Source organism: Diorhabda sublineata, chromosome 4, assembly GCF_026230105.1.
Source record: "Diorhabda sublineata isolate icDioSubl1.1 chromosome 4, icDioSubl1.1, whole genome shotgun sequence".
Classification (NCBI taxonomy): domain Eukaryota; kingdom Metazoa; phylum Arthropoda; class Insecta; order Coleoptera; family Chrysomelidae; genus Diorhabda; species Diorhabda sublineata.
Window position 1 is genome coordinate 24,875,384 of NC_079477.1, and position 27,635 is coordinate 24,903,018.

A 27,635-nucleotide genomic window follows, 5' to 3' on the forward strand; every position below is an offset into this window, starting at 1 on the left:
GTTCTTTTCAATCAAAAAATGTATTTGAAACTATTATGACTATTTCTATTTTCATCAAGTTCTAATCACAAAAGGAGTCCGTACCTGAACAAATCTAAATCATCAAGATTCGAAAAGAGCGTGGGGGAGTAATTTCGCGTGCTGGCCCCAACCAACTCTTCACGTAAACAAAACAAAACATTATAAAAGTTTCCGACAATGCCGTTCAAAGTAGAAGTGTCTTCTGCGATCTCGAGAAATAATAGAAATATTATTGGACATGTGCACTGAAAAATTAACCAATTGGTAAGTGATTTTCAAAATTTTGCATTCACCGTACAAGTTTATATGGAAAGATAAATATTATCAGCGTTTAATTAAGATCATTTAATTCAGTAATTTTTATATTTATTCAAAATCAAACACGTGTACACTTTTTATTTAGTATCTGTATCGTTTTTTATTTTATTTTCATTCCTTTAAAGTCGTTTATAAATAGATATTTTATAGAGGGTGATCTAGTCACACTACGGAGTTCATTAACTTCAACGATATATGGAGGAGTTATATGACAAAATTAAGGAGAAATAAGTAATTGATATTTTCAAAATAACATTGATTCAGGTAGTTTAATAAGCCAACTGAAGGGTAGCAATTGAAAACGACAAATTTTTTTCATAGTTTGAGTCAGTTTCTCTGATTATAGATTATCAGGAGTCCCCTAACATATTTCCATCCAAAAATCCCTGATGAAGTTCTACAAAAATCTTTCTATCTTGATGAAAACACTCGCCCCTGGGAAAAATTCGAATGTGCAGCTAGAAAATGGCAAATTTTCTCATTTGCTTGAATTCAACTACAATATCTTTCTTATCTGCAACAAAACTTTCAATCTGAATAACTGCTGCCAATTGAAAGTAGTGACAAAGCAAATTAGAGAATATAGATTTAATAAAGTCCAAGAGTATGAATTCCTGGAATTGATAGTGACAAATGCAGGGGATGAAATCAGGGAAATCGGAAAATTACTGGCGACTAAACGCTATAAGGACTATTGAGAGAGGGAGCGAAACGGTTAATAAGGCGTCCGCGAAATAAAATGAATAGAAGAATGTAGAGAAAATTGAGCTGTTTTCAACCACCTTTTTGTATCATTTTCAAGTACTTTTTCATTGACAGATTAAATGACATCATTTCACCAGCATATAATGACAAATACCACAAATCTTTAAAACGCGTCAACAATATGATAAATAATTTAATATTATTCACGAATCTCACAAGTTTTTCGTTTAATGAAAGATGGATTTATTTGAAATAAAGTATCAACACATTTAAATTCAAATACATAGCTCCATTTTATATTTTATCCTCGAATATATCGTAACCTCATTCTTTCAGAATCGTAAAACTAGATGGAATGACCGTTGAGAGAGTTTTTCGCTTTAGAATGTTTTAAACAGCTCAGAATTTCAAATAACCATAATATAGTAGAAAAGAAAATATATTGTGAACAATTTTTTCAACATGAAAAAAACTATTATCATTTGATTAATTCTATTCAACTTTACTCTGTTTGAGAGTGAATCTGCAATTTAGCCACACAATTTGATTTGAATTTCGAAGTACCTCTGCATCTCAAATCCTTTAAAAACTCAAAATACTTACTTAATATAGATGAATTTTTTGTTTGCAATATTCTATTTTGATAAAAGTATGACTGTCGTTGAGCCAAGTAACAAATTGTTGTTGCTTCAGACAGATACTTTCTGACATAAATTAATTTCTTCATTAACACACATTTTTCACTATCTATAGCTTTTCTCAATATCAATATGTCAAAAATAATAATCTTCTTTTGGTTCTAAGTCATTTGAAGCTGGGGGAAGTTTATTTATCAAAAAGGAAGTGCACTACGACCAGAGCCTTTTCTTGGTATAGAAAAATGGAACGGATTCTAAAAGACAAACAAATCTGACACAGACTCATTATCCAAAAATGTCTTTCAGAACTTGAATACAGAGAATTATTCGCCGAAAAAGTCTTTCAGAAATTAAATGATGTCTAATTCAAAAATCTGCTACATCAACTCAATGGCTTCTTCATAGGATATTTACCTCCTCAATTGACTTGTATCTAACGGAAAGTCACGAGTGTAGATCTGTGAAGAAAAACAATAAATTCCGGACAATCTATGCACATGCCTTCCTTGCTGTTACAAGCTTATGAAGATTATATTCAATGAAGATTTGTTCTAGAAAAGAACCCAAATATCAGAGCTCATAAAAACTGTGCAATAAAATAGACCTTGAGGTCGCAGTGGGACGTTAACCTTTGTACAATCTAAATAACTATAATTACTAATTTAACCATGTCTACTCATAGTAACTCGTCGTCTTCATTTATGTACGTTGGTACATGTAGTTATTTATATAAAAAAAGGAATATAGTTTATAACAGATACATTTATTATCAATAAAATCAGGGTTACCACAAGTGAGATACATAGAAGCACAAAAGATCAACTGGGTCGGGCACATAATGAGAAGGAAACCAATTGAGATGATCAAAAGAATAACGCAATGGATTCCAAGAAGAAGGAGCAGGCTGAAAAAAACTTGGAAAAAAGCAGCCAAAACAAACGACAAACTATATAGAAAATGAAAATTAGATAACGAGGAGTAATCCACCTCAAAAAAAAGGATTCAAAGTACCAAAAGCGATAGCCACAATCCTCATGGGATTGAAAGACTTGATGATGATGATGATGACCACAAGTGCTAAGACCATACATCTGCTCTATACAGCTATTCTTTTTACAACAGGTGTTTCTGTACTAGCCATGTTTAAAGATTATGCAGCAATTCTAGTCACTACCTCCAGATATCTTTAGTACCACCTCGACAAAATAGATGGATGGATAAAGACCTGGCGCTTCAGTGTGAATACCTCGATACATCTGTTTGTTGTCCCAAAAAAAAGACAAGACACGAGAGATCACAGTTTGTACTGATTTACAGAAAAATGTTCTCGCCCAATTATGTCTCCCGAATAAAGGGCTTGTATAATAAACTTTTAAAAAACCTATACGGTCATACGAAGTACAACTCTGGCTAATACTCCCTGGAAATCTCAAAGTTCCATCTAAATTAGCGAAATGTTACCAGAGTCTGTTGAAATGTAAGAGATGTAATAAAAAGTGGATGCTGATGATGTCGAACTCAACTACACCATGACACAAAGCGTATTTCATTATCTGCTAAACCTAACGCCATCTTCTCTGATTATAGCTACCCAAAAGTGCCTTTGCTTATCTCAATCCCTGTAAACTGTCCCAGCAACTGATTTTATAACTATCTACCTTTTTTTACAGTGCTTTCTCTATTGCTCTATTGCTGACACGACAAAAGATCCTGTATGATACCAGGATCCGAGCTGTTTACAATAAAACTAATTTATGAATGTCACAGAATCTTCTTTTCTTCAGTTACAAAAAAATGGACTCCACCTGCCTGTTGAGCCAATTAATTGTAACTTCTAATTTATGACCTATATAATACAGATCCTATGAATGGTTTGTCTATTTTATCGAATCTGTCATTTATTTCGTTTTCATCAAATCCAGTTCGTTCCGAAATCCATTGGAGGATAACTTATCGAGATTGGGATAGTGATACTCTTTTTGAAACACTAGTTTCATATTTAGTCACTATTGGACTAAAGGAACTCGTAGATTGTTGAAAAACGAACGCTTTAACTATTTTTTTATAATAAATGTACTAAAATATCAACCTTTGTACATTTATTTTCAAAAGTTATAAATGAAACGTGCATTATTGGAATTATAAACTAATATTGTAGATCTTTAACTATAATTTGATAATTTTCTCTGAAGTAAATCGATGTTTGAAGTATTATTAACATCTCTATAACATTTTGATGTTATGATCAGAGCAAATGATCTCTCCATATTGAAGAAATATCTTGAAGAATTTCAATCAATCAAAAAAAATAGTGATAAAGAATTGCAATTTTGAATGTATTCATTACGTTTTCATTTTCACTAATTATTCTATCCAATTAAAATGGAATAATTTTGTTTTATTATTTCAGTGAAGAAGATAATAATTTGTTAAGAAATATTCACCAACAAAAAACAAATAAAAATAAAGATGTTAACAATATATACAGAAAAAAGGCCGTCTTAGCACAGGTAAGATTTCAAGCACGCAAAAAATTTAACCAATCAATAGATTTTATATTATTTCGTGGAAAACTAGGTTTTTAATTAATTGAGTTTCCAAAAATTCTAATTATAGAACCAGAACGTTTCCAAATTTTTAACAAAGATCGTCAGGTTATTCGACGACCTCAAAAAACAAATTTGTCTGTTAAAACGATTGAGGAATGTTTGCGAAACATCTGCAAAGTAAAACATGCAGAAATAGTTCCCGTCACGGATTCTAGTGCAGTAATTTGAATATTTTACTTTGTTTACTGGATACTGGAAATATATTACTCTGTTAGCACTTCACGTCTATATTTATTAGCAATACATTCAGTATGGTTCTCAAATTACTCTTTATGAAATACCAATCGATCACCATAAATCAGATATAAGCATTTATCCAAACAAAGGATAGATACGAATTTAATTTATGTTAAATTTCTCCCTCATTTCCAGACTCTATTGACCAGTGCGGTAATGTTGAGCTCTGCCAGTTGCGGCATGCCAGTAGGATATTCAGCCGTGTTATTACCTCAACTCAAATCGATTAATAATTCAATGGAAATTGACGATGAAATGGGATCATGGATCGGTGAGTTGTTACAAAAATTGATATATTCACTTCAAATATGGGTAATGTATACACGAACATGCTCAAATTTAACGCAAAAACATGCTTTTCATAAGCAATCGTCACTACAACAAATACTACGTGTATTTCGAATGCTTATCAAGCATGCTAGTAGCTATTGGTTGTTCACCAAAAATATCTCGCTGAAGTGGACATAAATATTGAATTATATGGCAACAATGGTACCCATGATCATCCATATACGATTATAATATAAAATTTATGTATTTGTGTCAGGTAGAAGCGATTTTACAAAGTGACCTGTCTGGGAACTATACGCTCGCAATAACATCATATTTTATGAAGATATCTAATACTTTATTTTCTTTTAAATTTAATAATCCATAGTACTGTACTTATAAAATAGTTAAAAACTATTGTATGCATTATTTCCAAATTTTTTTTCATATTCTCTCTATAAAAAGTTTTTATTAGCTTGATACGAGATCTGTTTATTAAATAACGTGACTGCGTGCCTAGAGGGCGCCCTAGATGGGTGAGATAAAAAACGAATGATGCGTTGGGTGTGGCTCCAAAACACGTTTCTGTCACTATTATAGTATTTGTGCAGTAGTGGTTTAAAACGAAGGTGTTTGTTGCAAGAGGCCTATGGGGACAATACTCTAACTCGTGCGCGTGTTTTTGAGTGGTGTAAACGATTTAGAGAAGGCCGAGACAGCACTGAAGATGACCAGCATCCAGTTCGTCCTGTGAGTACTTCAGCTCCGGAAACAGTGACCAAAATCAACCAAAGCATCCGGATGATTGCCAATTAATAGCTAAACCTCGTTTGTCGTATTTTGAACTTTCAAAGCATGATTTTATTTTTATTTACCTTCAATTTTCTGTTTTGCTAAGTTATTTTATAGTTAGAAACTTCGTAACATGTTGAATGAGGCTCTTTTTTTCTTCACTGGTATAGTTCTTCTAATATAAATTACAGAAGACAGATATGCGAGGAACAATCAATATTTCTTAAATACGCACGGCCCTCATATCAAAATAAGAAGAAAAATAATGTTTACACCCTGTATGAAATTCGGTAAACATCTAACAAACCGTCAGTTCACGTGGACTCATCATCTCCACTGTTTACCAATAAAAACATCGAAACGTAAACATAAATGCTTTTCTATTGACCGAAGCCGAAATATTCCTGCCAAACATCTGCGATAAACAGTGGCGTGGCTAAGTGAGATTAATTTAATTCATAAATTTCTTTACACAAATAGAAATATGGCGTTCTTTATACCATGGGCGAATGAAGACAATAAAATTGCACAGTCTAGTGATAACACATCAAGTTATTTTAAATATATTCAAATGTTTTAAAAAGGAAAATATTCAGCAATCTGATAATGATTAACTAGTATAAATAAATTTTCCATTTATCAACTGAAATCAGATGTCATCAAGGATAGTTTGATGGCGACAAGATTATTTGCGTTAAATAATAGACTGCCGAAGTTCTAACAGACGAATGGAGTACAAAAGGGGCTCAGTTCACGTCTGATACCCTGCTTAAACCAAACTCCCTCACAGGCAGCTACATCTACGTCCACATGAATAATGTCGTAAAAGTTCAAACAGCTGATCGTAATTATAGATTAATTTTTCCGATCTTCTTCTATAAAACAGTATAAAACAGGTCTGCAATTTTCGCAGTCATGCCCTTCATGCAGAAAGCTTGCTCTGGACAGTACAATATTTCACTTCTTTGAACCATCGCAATCACATTGCAGTAAACAATATAGTCAATCTCTCTTTAATATGTTTTCCTGTAGATTTTTCTACTGATTATGTCTTCGAAATCATCGTTCTAGAATTTGAACTGACAATTTTCACATTACCCACAATTTTTTTCAAGTACAACTTCATTGTATTGGATGAATTATCAACAAAGTATTTTGTATACTTACCCTGCTGTATATAGTAAAGAAAAAAATAATAATAAACTACTAATTCTAAAAGTGGTTGTATAATTTTTTATTGGCGCTTTTTTGTTTCCATTTCATTATTAGATGCTTCAAATAATCACATGATGAATTCAAAACTCTTGAAAGGTCATTCACTTAGTTGTACATAGACAAAATACGATTCCACCTACGATTCGCTGATGACGTCTCGAAAGTAGGTCAAGATCGCTTATAGTAAATCTGAGGTAATAAAATTCGCATTAAATTTTATTGTCTCGACTTCAAGATCTTCCTGTACTTGGCAGATTTGAGATGATTTATCTAATAGAATATAAATATCTTGTGGCGACACTTGAACTTTTCAAGGGTATTCGAGGAGGACGGTTTTTGCATTGGTTCATCTATTTATTAGATATCCATACAGAGAAATAATCAAATTGGTAAATATGAAACTTTTTAAAACGTACATATCTGGAAATCTAAATATCTCAATGATATTTATATGGTCCGATAAATAACGTCACCTTGTATCTTGACTTCTCCGGAGGACTACTCGTACATTTTGTCACAAGAAACAGACAGATATCTACCAAATTTTGCTTTTTGACTAAAGTAATAACAAAGCTAGATAGAAGTATGTATGGAGAGCGTAAAATTCGAACATTTTTAGTTAAAATGATGATATAAGATGTGATTTGTTATAGTATGAGATTTCCTTTGGTCTGCATTGAGGACAACTTACATAGGATGTTGGATAGTTGATCATATCCTCAAGAAAAAAATTTACTTATATAAAGGAAAAGAAAAGAATTAGAACAGTTTATTGTATCCCCATACACCCCTATAATCGAAAAAACATTTATATTTCTATAAAAATATCAAGATTGTTTAATGATTATCAATTTTAGTCACTCCAAACATCCTATTATCTTATATCCCGCTTGAATTCTCGTAGCCATTTTTTCTTTGGGCGCTCTTTTCTTTTTTTCTCCTTTTCTTGCTCTTTGTAGTCGAATTATTGGGGTTTTTACAGTTTTTTGTATACCATCATGGGTTGTCTGCTTCTACATCTGCTCCAGACACCTACAGCCATTTGGACATCGCCATATATTTTCTTCCCCATATTTCTAGTTTATTCTCATCTTTTTGTATTAACGATTTTACTCTTAATATTTTTGAGTACGACTCTACTGCTCTGTTACATTCCAGAATTCTCTATATTCTAAATTATTTACAGTCACAAAACTCCATGTATTTTGTTTTTACTTTATTCATTTGTGAGTCAAACTCTTTTGCTTTATCTACAAATTTACTGAAAACTTTTTCCAATTCTCTTCTTCACATTGCTGGTTGTCATCGACATTGTGCATTATGACGAAAGATGGAGCTGTATTAGAAAGTACATAATCTATCCAGCAAATGTTTAAATTTTGGAGACGCCGCGTTGTTCAGTATTTGTTTGGCAGTCATCAATAGTGAACGTTTTTAGAGAACAGACCCCAGAAATGTTGAAGAATATCCAAAAAGCAGCACAGGAGGATCGTCACCTGGAAGTGTGCAGGTGCAGGTGCAGTTGGCAGACATAGTAGGCACTTCAACAAGTGCCGAGCTTTGCATATTTACTAAAAATTTGAACATGAGAAAGCTGTGCTCAAGATAGGTGACGCGTTTGCTCACAATGGAACAAAAACAGCCTCGTGAAGATGTTTCCATCCAGTGTAATGTTTCACGTAAATTTTGTACCTTTTCATAAACAAGGATGAAACGTTAGTCCATTACTTCACACTCGAACTGAAATAATAATCAAAACATCGGATTGAATAAGGAAAACTGGCTCCAATTAAGGCAAAGACTGTTCCATCTGCAGGCAAGGTCATGGCGTCGGTTTTTTGGAATGCGCTTGGGATAATTTTTATTGATTATATTGAAAAAGGAGAAATTATTAACGGCGAGTATTATGAGAACTTATTGCAACGTTGGAACAAAGGAATCAAGCAAAAACGGCCGTATTTGGCTAAGAAGAAAGTATAGTTTTATCAATACAATACACTAGCTCACACATCCGTTATTGCAATTGCCAAAATTAATGAATTAAAGCTTAAATTGCTGCCTCATGTACCCTATTCGCCAGATTTAGTCCACACGGATTATTTTCTGTGCTCGTTGGTCAAATATTTTCTAGCAATGAAGAGGTGATGTCGTCAGTTAAAGAATATTGTGTAAAGTGAGCAGTATCTCATTCAAAACATTTCTTTCGAGAGAATCACGTAATTTTTAATATTATTTTTCAATTAATTCCTTGGAAGATTTTTACAAACAATGGTATAGTATAGACCAGATTTCGTTGAATCTCATTGTCTTTTTTAACTTAAACTTTCGTATTTTCTCTTTCACAATTTAATTCAATTTACATAAAATTATGAACGTTTCATCCTTCCAAATGGTTCCCCTTCCTTTTTTCTGACCTATATTTTCAAGCATGTGCGAAAAAACGGAAAAATATCTAGAGCTTTTTACTTTAATACTCCAAATAAACTCACAAAACGAAACAAATTACGTCTCGTCAACGTAGAGATATCCCTTCACGTCGTTTTCTACCGAGGATTGACATTTTATGGTAATCCCCACGAAAAAAATCGCACGTTAGAGCATAAAATGTGATCACTTTGTCTCTGGAAGGGTAATTTTACGAACTTTCCAATAGAGCGTTGAAATTGAACCCTATACTAAAGCAATATGTCCAATTTGAAAACTTTTTGTTATTAATATTATGAAAAAACATAATTGCAACATCAGATATTAAAATATTTGAGTTGTATACGATTTATGTTGAGAAATGTGTATTTTTCTCTAATAACTACAATCAAAACGTGTCCTCGAATAAAATCACACCTTTGGCCTTTCAAACCCCTGTAGCAACGAATTTGAAGTACAAAAAAATATACCAATCGCTTAATATATACGTGAAATAAGTGATTCTTCGTTACAGCAAGTATACATTCGGCTGCAACACCTCTAGGATCACTTTTGAGCGGCATACTCATGGAACGATGCGGTAGAAAGTTAGCCCTGCAAATAGGTGCGATGCCTTTGATCTTCGGATGGCTATTAATAGCTTTATCTGCAAACCACGCCATTCTTTTACTTGGAAGACTCATAGCAGGTTTCTCGGCCGGACTTACGGCAGCGGCTGGACAAGTAAGTGAATCATGACCAAAGATAAATAGCATACACGACATATTACAGATGACACAGCACATATGGCAGATGACACAGCACATATTACAGATGGCATAGCACATGTGAAAGATGACACAGAACACTGATGACAGTTAAAAAGTATTTCTATGAAAAGCTTCGTTATTAGATGATAATGAATTTTTTTTTTTGTAATTTTAGGTTCTTATAGGAGAAATTTCAGAGCCACACTTACGTGGTTTACTCACTAGTGTACCGTTGGCAAGTTACTCGTTCGGCATATTACTTGTCTATGCACTGGGATCTTTGTTACCTTGGAGATATGTAGCAGGTATAATTGAATTGTTAATAATCAAATCATTTTATCACGTTGATTTGTTGTATTGTTTGTGCATGAGTTAAGCTAGCCACCTCAAATTTTTTTCAAACTACTTGATGTATTTTTTATTAGTGATGTTTTACTTATAGTTTATTCATAGTTACTTTGGTGGCCACAATTTCCACGTGAAAATGAATGTTTTCTGCAAAAATTCGTACTAACATACGCATCGTATGTTGAAGATTAATTTTACTCAGATACCTTTCTCTCCATTTCAAATCTACCCACTCGATTTCATCATAGAAAACTTAATTCACCAAAGTTCATACTTTTGATTTCTCTTCTAGATGTGCTTCAATAAAGTTTTCCTCAACTTTAGATACTTTCCTTTTGTACTATTCTATATCTTCAGATATTATCAACCCCATTTTAAATCAGTGCAATCAATTTCTTCATAGAAAACTAAGTTCACAAAGTTCATACTTGTGATTTCTCTTTTAGATATGATTCACTGAAGTTTTGTTTAACGTTCTTCATTCTAAACCATACTAGATTATTAGTATATGCACACTGCCGGGACTGCAGCTTAATATTAATATTAATTAGGACCTGTATAAATTATTTAAAATAAAGTTATAGTGATTTATTTTCAGTTTCAAGTACAATCTTACCTGTCATATCGCTAGTAGTATTTTTCTTTCTTCCTGAAAGTCCAGTATGGTTAATCAGGCACCGAAAGATCGAAGATGCGAAGAAAGCTTTGATATGGCTGAGAGGCGGCGATACGATTCAAGTAAGTGACATTTGAAACCAATATTCCAACACGATTAAACAATAAATCATTTATTGAGAATCATTACATAACTTATGTTAAATTTAATGCCTTCTTAGTTTGATGAATTACATTTTTTTATCAATATCAAATCCATACAAAAGTAATCTTAAACCAAGTTGTATTTTATAAGAAAATAATACAATAACTGTAAAAAACCGTAGAATAAAGTCAAAAGATATTAATAAGAGTGTCGCATGCAATAAATACTAGCTGCATACAATATTTTTTCTACGTTCATGTTTTACTTAGGTGTAGAAAAATAAAAAGCGTAATTTAAAAGCAAAATATTCAATAATTAATTAACATTGAGAGAGTTAGGAACTAGTAATTAGGAATAATTTACCATTAATATCAACTCCTCTAAATGTAGTAGTACTTGGTATTGTACATTGTCATTTCCTTCAGATTGAAATATTTTTTTACAGCACTGAGTTTGTTTGCTCTACGTATCCTTCAGTTACTGTCGACGATTTCCATCCGCCGTGTCGTTTGAGCTCAAATATATCTGTTTCAGAATCTGCAAGAAGTGTTGCAGATGATCTCAGAAATTTTGCAATTTCCTGTGGGATTTTAACACCAATACCCTGGACAGTGGACTTTTCATTTCGGTAATTGATAAAATAACGTTATGTGGAATATGACTTGGACGTAATTTCGTTTATTTACATTATATATCGATCAAATTTAATCCTTCTTCAACCTCACCTCTAATGATAAAACTCGTCAGTTTTTGAACATTGCACTTCCACAATTAACATTGAACTTACTTCTTACTAGGTCTTCAATACTCTACGATATGAGTAGTAATTTTAAAATGTCTTACAAAAGCTAAACAATAATTACTGACTTACTTTTTACATCAAATATAGTTCATTAAAGTTGCTTTTATCGCATGAACGTAGAAAAATATTATTTCGATTTCTGTTAGAACTAAATATTGAATAAAAGTTTTCTTGAATAATTTAGGTCAATGTGTCAAAATTATAGTCGTTTATAATTGTTTATATGAAAAAATTTCTCTTGCTAATGCAGTACATAGCAAACGCTCCGCGTGTGCAATTTCTTCTTGGTCGAATAAAATGTTTTTTTTTCAGGCTAAAGAGGAAACACAACACCTCATCGATCGTATGGACTCCGAAACAAAAACTCAAGAAAAAATAAAAATAACCACCCTGTTCCAACCGGAAGTTATGAAGCCTTTAATTATAATTAACGTATTTAATATAATGCAATTACTTTCCGGGACTTATCTCATCGTTTTTTACGCTGTAGATATCTTACAACACATTCAAAACGGACCGAAATTCGATCATTTTATGGTAGCAATCTTAACAGCATGCGTGAGATTTATTTTTTCCATAATAGGCAGTTTTCTCTTAACAATAATCGGACGTAGACCTCTAGCTCTAACTTCCGGCTTGGGAACAGCTGTTTCAGCACTAATCCTCGCAATGTTCCTCCGACAAAATTGTCAAGGTTTCAACTACGTCCCGGCTTTATTTATACTGATATACGTGGCTACCAACACATTAGGATTTCTAATACTCCCTGGGGTATTATTGGGTGAACTTTTCCCGGCGAAAATAAGGGGATTGTCTGGAGGTATAACGTTTATGATGTTCAATTTCACATTATTCGCCGTTGCCAAAGTATTTCCTTTCGTGAAAAACGTTGTCGGAATATCGGGGGTATTTTTGATTTTCGGAATGACGTCGATAGCAGCTTGTTCGTTTCTGTATTTAACTCTACCGGAAACTAAAGAGAAAAGCTTAAGTGATATTGAAGATTTTTTTCAACAAAATCGTTTTCTATGGATGAGGAAACGAAAGCGTGTCGAGAAAAAGAATGCAATCGAGACTGAGACCTTGGAAGCTTAAGACTGTATATGTTATTTTATTTTTATTTAGTGTTTAATTTTAATAAACAAAACTATAGAAAAAAATATGGATTTTATTACAAATATATATAGTAGAGAATGAACCATCAATAAACTTTCCAGAATAGTGATAAAATCAGGAATTTTTTCAAGCAATACCATGAAAAATTTTCAGTAAACAAAAATTGATACTGAAAAAATTAATATCGAAATGAATCATTTCCGAGCAAAACTAAATACGCAGCATAACGAAATCAATATTTGTTTGGAATCTGTATGAAAACTTCACACAAAGCACAACGAAATTATGAGTTTACCTTGCAATTTTCTTGGAAAATTCAGCGTGAACATTCATTTTTATCGTTGAAATCAATTTTGAAGTGAATTACTGAGTGCCCAACGTAGCGAGCTACACACCATAATGTATGACCACCATAATGAATATTTTTCCCTATAATTCCCATGAAGTTTTGATTGAAATTTTCATGTTATTTTGTATAAAAGGGCAACAAAATCAATACCAAATGAAGTGAAAACTTCACAATGTACAGCTGAATTATGTGCAACTGTGTGCCGAGTGAAACTAGGTACACAGCGTAACGAAATCAATACAAACCGAAGTGAAAACTTCACAATGCACAATTAAATTATGAGTTTCCCCTGTATTTTCTATGAAAAACTTACTTTGCGAAAAACTTGATCAACGTTAAAAACCATTTTGAAATGATCTACTGTGTGCCGAGTGAAACGAGGTACACAACAAAACGAATTCAATACCAAACGAAGTGAAAACTTCACAATGCACAACTAAATTATGAGTTTCCTCAGTTTTTCATGAAAAATTTACACCGTAAAAACTTTATTATCGTTGAAAACCATTTTGAAATGAATTACTGTATGCCGTGTGAAATGAGGTACACAGCATGACGAATTCAATACCAAACGAAGTGAAAATTTCAGAATGCACAACTAAATTATGAGTTTCCTATGTTTTTTATGAAAAATTTACACCACAAAAAACATTATTATCGTAAAAACCATTTTGAAATGAATTACTGTATGCCGAGTGAAACGAGGTACACCGCATAACGAATTCAATACCAAACGAAGTGAAAACTTCACAATGCACAACTAAATTATGAGTTTCCTCACTTTTACATGAAAAATTTACACCGTAAAAACTTTATTATCGTTAAAAACCATTTTGAAATGAATTACTGTATGCCGTGTGAAATGAGGTACACAGCATGACGAATTCAATACCAAACGAAGTGAAAATTTCAGAATGCACAACTAAATTATGAGTTTCCTATGTTTTTTATGAAAAATTTACACCACAAAAAACATTATTATCGTAAAAACCATTTTGAAATGAATTACTGTATGCCGAGTGAAACGAGGTACACCGCATAACGAATTCAATACCAAACGAAGTGAAAACTTCACAATGCACAACTAAATTATGAGTTTCCTCACTTTTACATGAAAAATTTACACCGTAAAAACTTTATTATCGTTAAAAACCATTTTGAAATGAATTACTGTATGCCGTGTGAAATGAGGTACACAGCATAACGAATTCAATACCAACCGAAGTGAAAATTTCAGAATGCACAACTAAATTATGAGTTTCCTATGTTTTTTATGAAAAATTTACACCACAAAAAACATTATTATCGTAAAAACCATTTTGAAATGAATTACTGTATGCCGAGTGAAACGAGATACACCGCATAACGAATTCAATACCAAATGAAGTGAAAACTTCACAATGCACAGCTAAATTATGAGTTTCCTCAGTTTTACATGAAAAATTTACACCATAAAAACTTTATTATCGTTGAAAACCATTTTTGAAATGAATTACTGTATGCCGAGTGAAATGAGGTACACAGCATAACGAATTCAATACCAACCGAAGTGAAAATTTCAGAATGCACAACTAAATTATGAGTTTCCTATGTTTTTTATGAAAAATTTACACCACAAAAAACATTATTATCGTAAAAACCATTTTGAAATGAATTACTGTATGCCGAGTGAAACGAGGTACACCGCATAACGAATTCAATACCAAACGAAGTGAAAACTTCACAATGCACAACTAAATTATGAGTTTCCTCACTTTTACATGAAAAATTTACACCGTAAAAACTTTATTATCGTTAAAAACCATTTTGAAATGAATTACTGTATGCCGTGTGAAATGAGGTACACAGCATAACGAATTCAATACCAACCGAAGTGAAAATTTCAGAATGCACAACTAAATTATGAGTTTCCTATGTTTTTTATGAAAAATTTACACCACAAAAAACATTATTATCGTAAAAACCATTTTGAAATGAATTACTGTATGCCGAGTGAAACGAGGTACACCGCATAACGAATTCAATACCAAACGAAGTGAAAACTTCACAATGCACAACTAAATTATGAGTTTCCTCACTTTTACATGAAAAATTTACACCGTAAAAACTTTATTATCGTTAAAAACCATTTTGAAATGAATTACTGTATGCCGTGTGAAATGAGGTACACAGCATAACGAATTCAATACCAACCGAAGTGAGAATTTCAGAATGCACAACTAAATTATGAGTTTCCTATGTTTTTTATGAAAAATTTACACCACAAAAAACATTATTATCGTAAAAACCATTTTGAAATGAATTACTGTATGCCGTGTGAAATGAGGTACACAGCATAACGAATTCAATACCAACCGAAGTGAAAATTTCAGAATGCACAACTAAATTATGAGTTTCCTATGTTTTTTATGAAAAATTTACACCACAAAAAACATTATTATCGTAAAAACCATTTTGAAATGAATTACTGTATGCCGAGTGAAACGAGGTACACCGCATAACGAATTCAATACCAAACGAAGTGAAAACTTCACAATGTACAACTAAATTATGAGTTTCCTCACTTTTACATGAAAAATTTACACCGTAAAAACTTTATTATCGTTAAAAACCATTTTGAAATGAATTACTGTATGCCGTGTGAAATGAGGTACACAGCATAACGAAATCAATACCAACCGAAGTGAAAATTTCAGAATGCACAACTAAATTATGAGTTTCCTATGTTTTTTATGAAAAATTTACACCACAAAAAACATTATTATCGTAAAAACCATTTTGAAATGAATTACTGTATGCCGAGTGAAACGAGGTACACCGCATAACGAATTCAATACCAAACGAAGTGAAAACTTCACAATGCACAACTAAATTATGAGTTTCCTCACTTTTACATGAAAAATTTACACCGTAAAAACTTTATTATCGTTAAAAACCATTTTGAAATGAATTACTGTATGCCGTGTGAAATGAGGTACACAGCATAACGAATTCAATACCAACCGAAGTGAAAATTTCAGAATGCACAACTAAATTATGAGTTTCCTATGTTTTTTATGAAAAATTTACACCACAAAAAACATTATTATCGTAAAAACCATTTTGAAATGAATTACTGTATGCCGAGTGAAACGAGGTACACCGCATAACGAATTCAATACCAAACGAAGTGAAAACTTCACAATGCACAACTAAATTATGAGTTTCCTCACTTTTACATGAAAAATTTACACCGTAAAAACTTTATTATCGTTAAAAACCATTTTGAAATGAATTACTGTATGCCGTGTGAAATGAGGTACACAGCATAACGAATTCAATACCAACCGAAGTGAAAATTTCAGAATGCACAACTAAATTATGAGTTTCCTATGTTTTTTATGAAAAATTTACACCACAAAAAACATTATTATCGTAAAAACCATTTTGAAATGAATTACTGTATGCCGAGTGAAACGAGGTACACCGCATAACGAATTCAATACCAAACGAAGTGAAAACTTCACAATGCACAACTAAATTATGAGTTTCCTCACTTTTACATGAAAAATTTACACCGTAAAAACTTTATTATCGTTAAAAACCATTTTGAAATGAATTACTGTATGCCGTGTGAAATGAGGTACACAGCATAACGAATTCAATACCAACCGAAGTGAGAATTTCAGAATGCACAACTAAATTATGAGTTTCCTATGTTTTTTATGAAAAATTTACACCACAAAAAACATTATTATCGTAAAAACCATTTTGAAATGAATTACTGTATGCCGTGTGAAATGAGGTACACAGCATAACGAATTCAATACCAACCGAAGTGAAAATTTCAGAATGCACAACTAAATTATGAGTTTCCTATGTTTTTTATGAAAAATTTACACCACAAAAAACATTATTATCGTAAAAACCATTTTGAAATGAATTACTGTATGCCGAGTGAAACGAGGTACACCGCATAACGAATTCAATACCAAACGAAGTGAAAACTTCACAATGTACAACTAAATTATGAGTTTCCTCACTTTTACATGAAAAATTTACACCGTAAAAACTTTATTATCGTTAAAAACCATTTTGAAATGAATTACTGTATGCCGTGTGAAATGAGGTACACAGCATAACGAATTCAATACCAACCGAAGTGAGAATTTCAGAATGCACAACTAAATTATGAGTTTCCTATGTTTTTTATGAAAAATTTACACCACAAAAAACATTATTATCGTAAAAACCATTTTGAAATGAATTACTGTATGCCGAGTGAAACGAGGTACACCGCATAACGAATTCAATACCAAACGAAGTGAAAATTTCAGAATGCACAACTAAATTATGAGTTTCCTATGTTTTTTATGAAAAATTTACACCACAAAAAACATTATTATCGTAAAAACCATTTTGAAATGAATTACTGTATGCCGTGTGAAATGAGGTACACAGCATAACGAATTCAATACCAACCGAAGTGAGAATTTCAGAATGCACAACTAAATTATGAGTTTCCTATGTTTTTTATGAAAAATTTACACCACAAAAAACATTATTATCGTAAAAACCATTTTGAAATGAATTACTGTATGCCGTGTGAAATGAGGTACACAGCATAACGAATTCAATACCAACCGAAGTGAAAATTTCAGAATGCACAACTAAATTATGAGTTTCCTATGTTTTTTATGAAAAATTTACACCACAAAAAACATTATTATCGTAAAAACCATTTTGAAATGAATTACTGTATGCCGAGTGAAACGAGGTACACCGCATAACGAATTCAATACCAAACGAAGTGAAAACTTCACAATGTACAACTAAATTATGAGTTTCCTCACTTTTACATGAAAAATTTACACCGTAAAAACTTTATTATCGTTAAAAACCATTTTGAAATGAATTACTGTATGCCGTGTGAAATGAGGTACACAGCATAACGAATTCAATACCAACCGAAGTGAGAATTTCAGAATGCACAACTAAATTATGAGTTTCCTATGTTTTTTATGAAAAATTTACACCACAAAAAACATTATTATCGTAAAAACCATTTTGAAATGAATTACTGTATGCCGTGTGAAATGAGGTACACAGCATAAAGAATTCAATACCAACCGAAGTGAAAATTTCAGAATGCACAACTAAATTATGAGTTTCCTCACTTTTACATGAAAAATTTACACCGTAAAAACTTTATTATCGTTAAAAACCATTTTGAAATGAATTACTGTATGCCGTGTGAAATGAGGTACACAGCATAACGAATTCAATACCAACCGAAGTGAGAATTTCAGAATGCACAACTAAATTATGAGTTTCCTATGTTTTTTATGAAAAATTTACACCACAAAAAACATTATTATCGTAAAAACCATTTTGAAATGAATTACTGTATGCCGTGTGAAATGAGGTACACAGCATAACGAATTCAATACCAACCGAAGTGAGAATTTCAGAATGCACAACTAAATTATGAGTTTCCTATGTTTTTTATGAAAAATTTACACCACAAAAAACATTATTATCGTAAAAACCATTTTGAAATGAATTACTGTATGCCGTGTGAAATGAGGTACACAGCATAACGAATTCAATACCAACCGAAGTGAAAATTTCAGAATGCACAACTAAATTATGAGTTTCCTATGTTTTTTATGAAAAATTTACACCACAAAAAACATTATTATCGTAAAAACCATTTTGAAATGAATTACTGTATGCCGAGTGAAACGAGGTACACCGCATAACGAATTCAATACCAAACGAAGTGAAAACTTCACAATGTACAACTAAATTATGAGTTTCCTCACTTTTACATGAAAAATTTACACCGTAAAAACTTTATTATCGTTAAAAACCATTTTGAAATGAATTACTGTATGCCGTGTGAAATGAGGTACACAGCATAACGAATTCAATACCAACCGAAGTGAGAATTTCAGAATGCACAACTAAATTATGAGTTTCCTATGTTTTTTATGAAAAATTTACACCACAAAAAACATTATTATCGTAAAAACCATTTTGAAATGAATTACTGTATGCCGTGTGAAATGAGGTACACAGCATAAAGAATTCAATACCAACCGAGGTGAAAATTTCAGAATGCACAACTAAATTATGAGTTTCCTCACTTTTACATGAAAAATTTACACCGTAAAAACTTTATTATCGTTAAAAACCATTTTGAAATGAATTACTGTATGCCGTGTGAAATGAGGTACACAGCATAACGAATTCAATACCAAACGAAGTGAAAACTTCACAATGTACAACTAAATTATGAGTTTCCTCACTTTTACATGAAAAATTTACACCGTAAAAACTTTATTATCGTTAAAAACCATTTTGAAATGAATTACTGTATGCCGTGTGAAATGAGGTACACAGCATAACGAATTCAATACCAAACGAAGTGAAAACTTCACAATGTACAACTAAATTATGAGTTTCCTCACTTTCACATGAAAAATTTACACCGTAAAAACTTTATTATCGTTAAAAACCATTTTGAAATGAATTACTGTATGCCGTGTGAAATGAGGTACACAGCATAACGAATTCAATACCAACCGAAGTGAGAATTTCAGAATGCACAACTAAATTATGAGTTTCCTATGTTTTTTATGAAAAATTTACACCACAAAAAACATTATTATCGTAAAAACCATTTTGAAATGAATTACTGTATGCCGTGTGAAATGAGGTACACAGCATAACGAATTCAATACCAACCGAAGTGAGAATTTCAGAATGCACAACTAAATTATGAGTTTCCTATGTTTTTTATGAAAAATTTACACCACAAAAAACATTATTATCGTAAAAACCATTTTGAAATGAATTACTGTATGCCGTGTGAAATGAGGTACACAGCATAACGAATTCAATACCAACCGAAGTGAAAATTTCAGAATGCACAACTAAATTATGAGTTTCCTATGTTTTTTATGAAAAATTTACACCACAAAAAACATTATTATCGTAAAAACCATTTTGAAATGAATTACTATATGCCGAGTGAAACGAGGTACACCGCATAACGAATTCAATAACAAACGAAGTGAAAACTTCACAATGCACAACTAAATTATGAGTTTCCTCACTTTTACATGAAAAATTTACACCGTAAAAACTTTATTATCGTTGAAAACCATTTTGAAATGAATTACTGTATGCCGTGTGAAATGAGGTACACAGCATAACGAATTCAATACCAACCGAAGTGAAAATTTCAGAATGCACAACTAAATTATGAGTTTCCTATGTTTTTTATGAAAAATTTACACCACAAAAAACATTATTATCGTAAAAACCATTTTGAAATGAATTACTGTATGCCGAGTGGAACGAGGTACACCGCATAACGAATTCAATACCAAACGAAGTGAAAACTTCACAATGCACAACTAAATTATGAGTTTCCTCACTTTTACATGAGAAATTTACACCGTAAAAACTTTATTATCGTTAAAAACCATTTTGAAATGAATTACTGTATGCCGTGTGAAATGAGGTACACAGCATAACGAATTCAATACCAACCGAAGTGAAAATTTCAGAATGCACAACTAAATTATGAGTTTCCTATGTTTTTTATGAAAAATTTACACCACAAAAAACATTATTATCGTAAAAACCATTTTGAAATGAATTACTGTATGCCGAGTGGAACGAGGTACACCGCATAACGAATTCAATACCAAACGAAGTGAAAACTTCACAATGCACAACTAAATTATGAGTTTCCTCACTTTTACATGAAAAATTTACACCGTAAAAACTTTATTATCGTTGAAAACCATTTTGAAATGAATTACTGTATGCCGTGTGAAATGAGGTACACAGCATAACGAATTCAATACCAACCGAAGTGAAAATTTCAGAATGCACAACTAAATTATGAGTTTCCTATGTTTTTTATGAAAAATTTACACCACAAAAAACATTATTATCGTAAAAACCATTTTGAAATGAATTACTGTATGCCGAGTGAAACGAGATACACCGCATAACGAATTCAATACCAAATGAAGTGAAAACTTCACAATGCACAGCTAAATTATGAGTTTCCTCAGTTTTACATGAAAAATTTACACCATAAAAACTTTATTATCGTTGAAAACCATTTTTGAAATGAATTACTGTATGCCGAGTGAAATGAGGTACACAGCATAACGAATTCAATACCAACCGAAGTGAAAATTTCAGAATGCACAACTAAATTATGAGTTTCCTATGTTTTTTATGAAAAATTTACACCACAAAAAACATTATTATCGTAAAAACCATTTTGAAATGAATTACTGTATGCCGAGTGAAACGAGGTACACCGCATAACGAATTCAATACCAAACGAAGTGAAAACTTCACAATGCACAACTAAATTATGAGTTTCCTCACTTTTACATGAAAAATTTACACCGTAAAAACTTTATTATCGTTAAAAACCATTTTGAAATGAATTACTGTATGCCGTGTGAGGTACACAGCATAACGAATTCAATACCAACCGAAGTGAGAATTTCAGAATGCACAACTAAATTATGAGTTTCCTATGTTTTTTATGAAAAATTTACACCACAAAAAACATTATTATCGTAAAAACCATTTTGAAATGAATTACTGTATGCCGTGTGAAATGAGGTACACAGCATAACGAATTCAATACCAAACGAAGTGAAAACTTCACAATGTACAACTAAATTATGAGTTTCCTCACTTTTACATGAAAAATTTACACCGTAAAAACTTTATTATCGTTAAAAACCATTTTGAAATGAATTACTGTATGCCGTGTGAAATGAGGTACACAGCATAACGAATTCAATACCAAACGAAGTGAAAACTTCACAATGTACAACTAAATTATGAGTTTCCTCACTTTTACATGAAAAATTTACACCGTAAAAACTTTATTATCGTTAAAAACCATTTTGAAATGAATTACTGTATGCCGTGTGAAATGAGGTACACAGCATAACGAATTCAATACCAACCGAAGTGAGAATTTCAGAATGCACAACTAAATTATGAGTTTCCTATGTTTTTTATGAAAAATTTACACCACAAAAAACATTATTATCGTAAAAACCATTTTGAAATGAATTACTGTATGCCGTGTGAAATGAGGTACACAGCATAACGAATTCAATACCAACCGAAGTGAAAATTTCAGAATGCACAACTAAATTATGAGTTTCCTATGTTTTTTATGAAAAATTTACACCACAAAAAACATTATTATCGTAAAAACCATTTTGAAATGAATTACTGTATGCCGAGTGAAACGAGGTACACCGCATAACGAATTCAATACCAAACGAAGTGAAAACTTCACAATGCACAACTAAATTATGAGTTTCCTCACTTTTACATGAAAAATTTACACCGTAAAAACTTTATTATCGTTGAAAACCATTTTGAAATGAATTACTGTATGCCGTGTGAAATGAGGTACACAGCATAACGAATTCAATACCAACCGAAGTGAGAATTTCAGAATGCACAACTAAATTATGAGTTTCCTATGTTTTTTATGAAAAATTTACACCACAAAAAACATTATTATCGTAAAAACCATTTTGAAATGAATTACTGTATGCCGAGTGGAACGAGGTACACCGCATAACGAATTCAATACCAAACGAAGTGAAAACTTCACAATGCACAACTAAATTATGAGTTTCCTCACTTTTACATGAGAAATTTACACCGTAAAAACTTTATTATCGTTAAAAACCATTTTGAAATGAATTACTGTATGCCGTGTGAAATGAGGTACACAGCATAACGAATTCAATACCAACCGAAGTGAAAATTTCAGAATGCACAACTAAATTATGAGTTTCCTATGTTTTTTATGAAAAATTTACACCACAAAAAACATTATTATCGTAAAAACCATTTTGAAATGAATTACTGTATGCCGAGTGAAACGAGATACACCGCATAACGAATTCAATACCAAATGAAGTGAAAACTTCACAATGCACAGCTAAATTATGAGTTTCCTCAGTTTTACATGAAAAATTTACACCATAAAAACTTTATTATCGTTGAAAACCATTTTTGAAATGAATTACTGTATGCCGAGTGAAATGAGGTACACAGCATAACGAATTCAATACCAACCGAAGTGAAAATTTCAGAATGCACAACTAAATTATGAGTTTCCTATGTTTTTTATGAAAAATTTACACCACAAAAAACATTATTATCGTAAAAACCATTTTGAAATGAATTACTGTATGCCGAGTGAAACGAGGTACACCGCATAACGAATTCAATACCAAACGAAGTGAAAACTTCACAATGCACAACTAAATTATGAGTTTCCTCACTTTTACATGAAAAATTTACACCGTAAAAACTTTATTATCGTTAAAAACCATTTTGAAATGAATTACTGTATGCCGTGTGAAATGAGGTACACAGCATAACGAATTCAATACCAACCGAAGTGAAAATTTCAGAATGCACAACTAAATTATGAGTTTCCTATATTTTTTATGAAAAATTTACACCACAAAAAACATTATTATCGTAAAAACCATTTTGAAATGAATTACTGTATGCCGTGTGAAATGAGGTACACAGCATAACGAATTCAATACCAACCGAAGTGAAAATTTCAGAATGCACAACTAAATTATGAGTTTCCTATGTTTTTTATGAAAAATTTACACCACAAAAAACATTATTATCGTAAAAACCATTTTGAAATGAATTACTGTATGCCGAGTGAAACGAGGTACACCGCATAACGAATTCAATACCAAACGAAGTGAAAACTTCACAATGCACAACTAAATTATGAGTTTCCTCACTTTTACATGAAAAATTTACACCGTAAAAACTTTATTATCGTTAAAAACCATTTTGAAATGAATTACTGTATGCCGTGTGAAATGAGGTACACAGCATAACGAATTCAATACCAACCGAAGTGAAAATTTCAGAATGCACAACTAAATTATGAGTTTCCTATGTTTTTTATGAAAAATTTACACCACAAAAAACATTATTATCGTAAAAACCATTTTGAAATGAATTACTGTATGCCGAGTGAAACGAGGTACACCGCATAACGAATTCAATACCAAACGAAGTGAAAACTTCACAATGCACAACTAAATTATGAGTTTCCTCACTTTTACATGAAAAATTTACACCGTAAAAACTTTATTATCGTTAAAAACCATTTTGAAATGAATTACTGTATGCCGTGTGAAATGAGGTACATAGCATAACGAATTCAATACCAACCGAAGTGAAAATTTCAGAATGCACAACTAAATTATGAGTTTCCTATGTTTTTTATGAAAAATTTACACCACAAAAAACATTATTATCGTAAAAACCATTTTGAAATGAATTACTGTATGCCGTGTGAAATGAGGTACACAGCATAACGAATTCAATACCAACCGAAGTGAGAATTTCAGAATGCACAACTAAATTATGAGTTTCCTATGTTTTTTATGAAAAATTTACACCACAAAAAACATTATTATCGTAAAAACCATTTTGAAATGAATTACTGTATGCCGTGTGAAATGAGGTACACAGCATAACGAATTCAATACCAACCGAAGTGAAAATTTCAGAATGCACAACTAAATTATGAGTTTCCTATGTTTTTTATGAAAAATTTACACCACAAAAAACATTATTATCGTAAAAACCATTTTGAAATGAATTACTGTATGCCGAGTGAAACGAGGTACACCGCATAACGAATTCAATACCAAACGAAGTGAAAACTTCACAATGTACAACTAAATTATGAGTTTCCTCACTTTTACATGAAAAATTTACACCGTAAAAACTTTATTATCGTTAAAAACCATTTTGAAATGAATTACTGTATGCCGTGTGAAATGAGGTACACAGCATAACGAATTCAATACCAACCGAAGTGAGAATTTCAGAATGCACAACTAAATTATGAGTTTCCTATGTTTTTGATGAAAAATTTACACCACAAAAAACATTATTATCGTAAAAACCATTTTGAAATGAATTACTGTATGCCGTGTGAAATGAGGTACACAGCATAACGAATTCAATACCAACCGAAGTGAAAATTTCAGAATGCACAACTAAATTATGAGTTTCCTATGTTTTTTATGAAAAATTTACACCACAAAAAACATTATTATCGTAAAAACCATTTTGAAATGAATTACTGTATGCCGTGTGAAATGAGGTACACAGCATAACGAATTCAATACCAACCGAAGTGAAAATTTCAGAATGCACAACTAAATTATGAGTTTCCTATGTTTTTTATGAAAAATTTACACCACAAAAAACATTATTATCGTAAAAACCATTTTGAAATGAATTACTGTATGCCGAGTGAAACGAGGTACACCGCATAACGAATTCAATACCAACCGAAGTGAAAATTTCAGAATGCACAACTAAATTATGAGTTTCCTATGTTTTTTATGAAAAATTTACACCACAAAAAACATTATTATCGTAAAAACCATTTTGAAATGAATTACTGTATGCCGAGTGGAACGAGGTACACCGCATAACGAATTCAATACCAAACGAAGTGAAAACTTCACAATGCACAACTAAATTATGAGTTTCCTATGTTTTTTATGAAAAATTTACACCGTAAAAACTTTATTATCGTTGAAAACCATTTTTGAAATGAATTACTGTATGCCGAGTGAAATGAGGTACACAGCATAACGAATTCAATACCAAACAAAGTGAAAACTTCACAATGCACAACTAAATTATGAATTTCCTTGGTTTTTCATGAAAAATTTACACCGCGAAAAACTTTATTATCGTTAAATACCATTTTGAAATGAATTACTTTATGCCGAGTGAAATGAGGTACACAGCATAACGAATTCAATACCAAACGAAGTGAAAACTTCACAATGCACAATTAAATGATGGGTTTCCTATGTTTTTCATGAAAAATTTACATCGCATTATCGTTGAAAACCATTTTGAAAAATTAATTACTGCGTGCCTAGTGAAACTATGAAGCGAAAACAATAAAAGTTTTTCCTGCATTTTTCACGGAAAATTCACCAATCATAACAAAATCAATATTTTACTTGGCTGTGTCTATTAAAAAGTCTTTGATACCTTCATATTTATTTTGTTAATTAGAAGTTTCGAGCTTCTTTCAAGACCATCTACAGCATGAGAAATTTCACCAAGACAATGTACCGATCAACACGCAAACAAAAATCATAGTCTAATGAAGTATTAATTTCTTTCCAGACCGTTGGATTCAATGACGAGATTTTACTAAAAAAATTATTTTTCCTTTCTTATAATTTACTTCATGAACTTTATGTTATAGTGATAAATGTTTAACTAGAATAAACGATTGTAGTCCATTGTAGAACCACGACCAGAAAGTTAACCAGTTGTATGTACAAAGTTAGTGTCTTTAGTCATAATGATCCAGTTCAAAATTGTGATAAATTGGTTTTCCAGAGAGCTGAATTACACCTACAACTAAATTTGAAGATCCAATTCCAGCGATAAACCTTGAAGAAGACCTTTTCACTGCTTGTGATGGTTATTCATACTCTATTTTCGTTTATAAGCTTTCATTGCGCGTGTTGACGATTATAGCAGATTCATTTATAAACAGAACTGAATTAAATAATTTTTAATATGTAATTTAAATCGAATCAAAAATGTTGAAAAATGTTGAGTTGCATCATTTGATACCAAATTGCTCATGGTATGTGCGAGACAAAGCAGCTACTACTTGTAGAGTCCTAGATCAATGCTTTAGCTTTTAAATCCTCTGTTTGCTCAAACTCACAGACAATAGACTTATAAATAACTTGCACAACACTCGAACAACTTGAAATGTATGGAGTATCTGAAACTAACTGAGGTTTTAACGTAAATTTATTGACAAATGTCATATTGACAACTCTCACATTATACAAATATTTATTTGCAAAATCAAGTGTTACATTTGATCTATATTCAAATGGCTGATGATGAAAATAAGACATACATTGAACCACAACAAGTAACAAAGGTTGAAAAAGTTGAAAAAGTTGACGAACCGAATTTACATCAAATTATAACGCGTTTAAATGAACTAGAAGCAGAAATGAAGTCGCTTAAACAAGTAGTACATACATCCCGAAGCAATAAAGGTGATTCAAACACGGATCCACCCGAAGGGACTTCAGGGACGAATGAAAAATGTCATGACGGAAGTTTCGTGCAATATTTGGAATATTGTGGTTAACCATATTGTAAATATTTCAAAAATTATAATC

At 31.6% G+C, this 27,635-nt stretch overlaps 1 protein-coding gene across 1 annotated transcript; it reads left to right on the top strand.

The window, feature by feature from the left end:
- Nucleotides 1-218: 218 nt before the first annotated feature.
- LOC130442835 (facilitated trehalose transporter Tret1-like) lies at nucleotides 219-13,048 on the top strand. The gene is made up of 7 exons (XM_056777199.1): nucleotides 219-285; nucleotides 4,093-4,192; nucleotides 4,664-4,799; nucleotides 9,744-9,952; nucleotides 10,154-10,283; nucleotides 10,925-11,064; nucleotides 12,201-13,048. The coding sequence occupies exons 1-7, from the start codon at nucleotides 260-262 to the stop codon at nucleotides 12,981-12,983; spliced, it is 1,524 nt and encodes a 507-aa protein (XP_056633177.1). The 5' UTR covers nucleotides 219-259; the 3' UTR covers nucleotides 12,984-13,048.
- The last annotated feature ends 14,587 nt before the right edge of the window (nucleotides 13,049-27,635 follow it).

What these genes read in the sequence shown, in the direction of transcription:
- LOC130442835 (XM_056777199.1), top strand. Translation starts at nt 260, where the DNA reads ATGTGCACTGAAAAATTAACCAATTG. An exon ending in ACTGAAAAATTAACCAATTG is followed by an intron (nt 286 to 4,092) that starts GTAAGTGATTTT and finishes TTATTATTTCAG; the next exon opens with TGAAGAAGATAATAATTTGT. An exon ending in ACCTTGGAGATATGTAGCAG is followed by an intron (nt 10,284 to 10,924) that starts GTATAATTGAAT and finishes ATTTATTTTCAG; the next exon opens with TTTCAAGTACAATCTTACCT.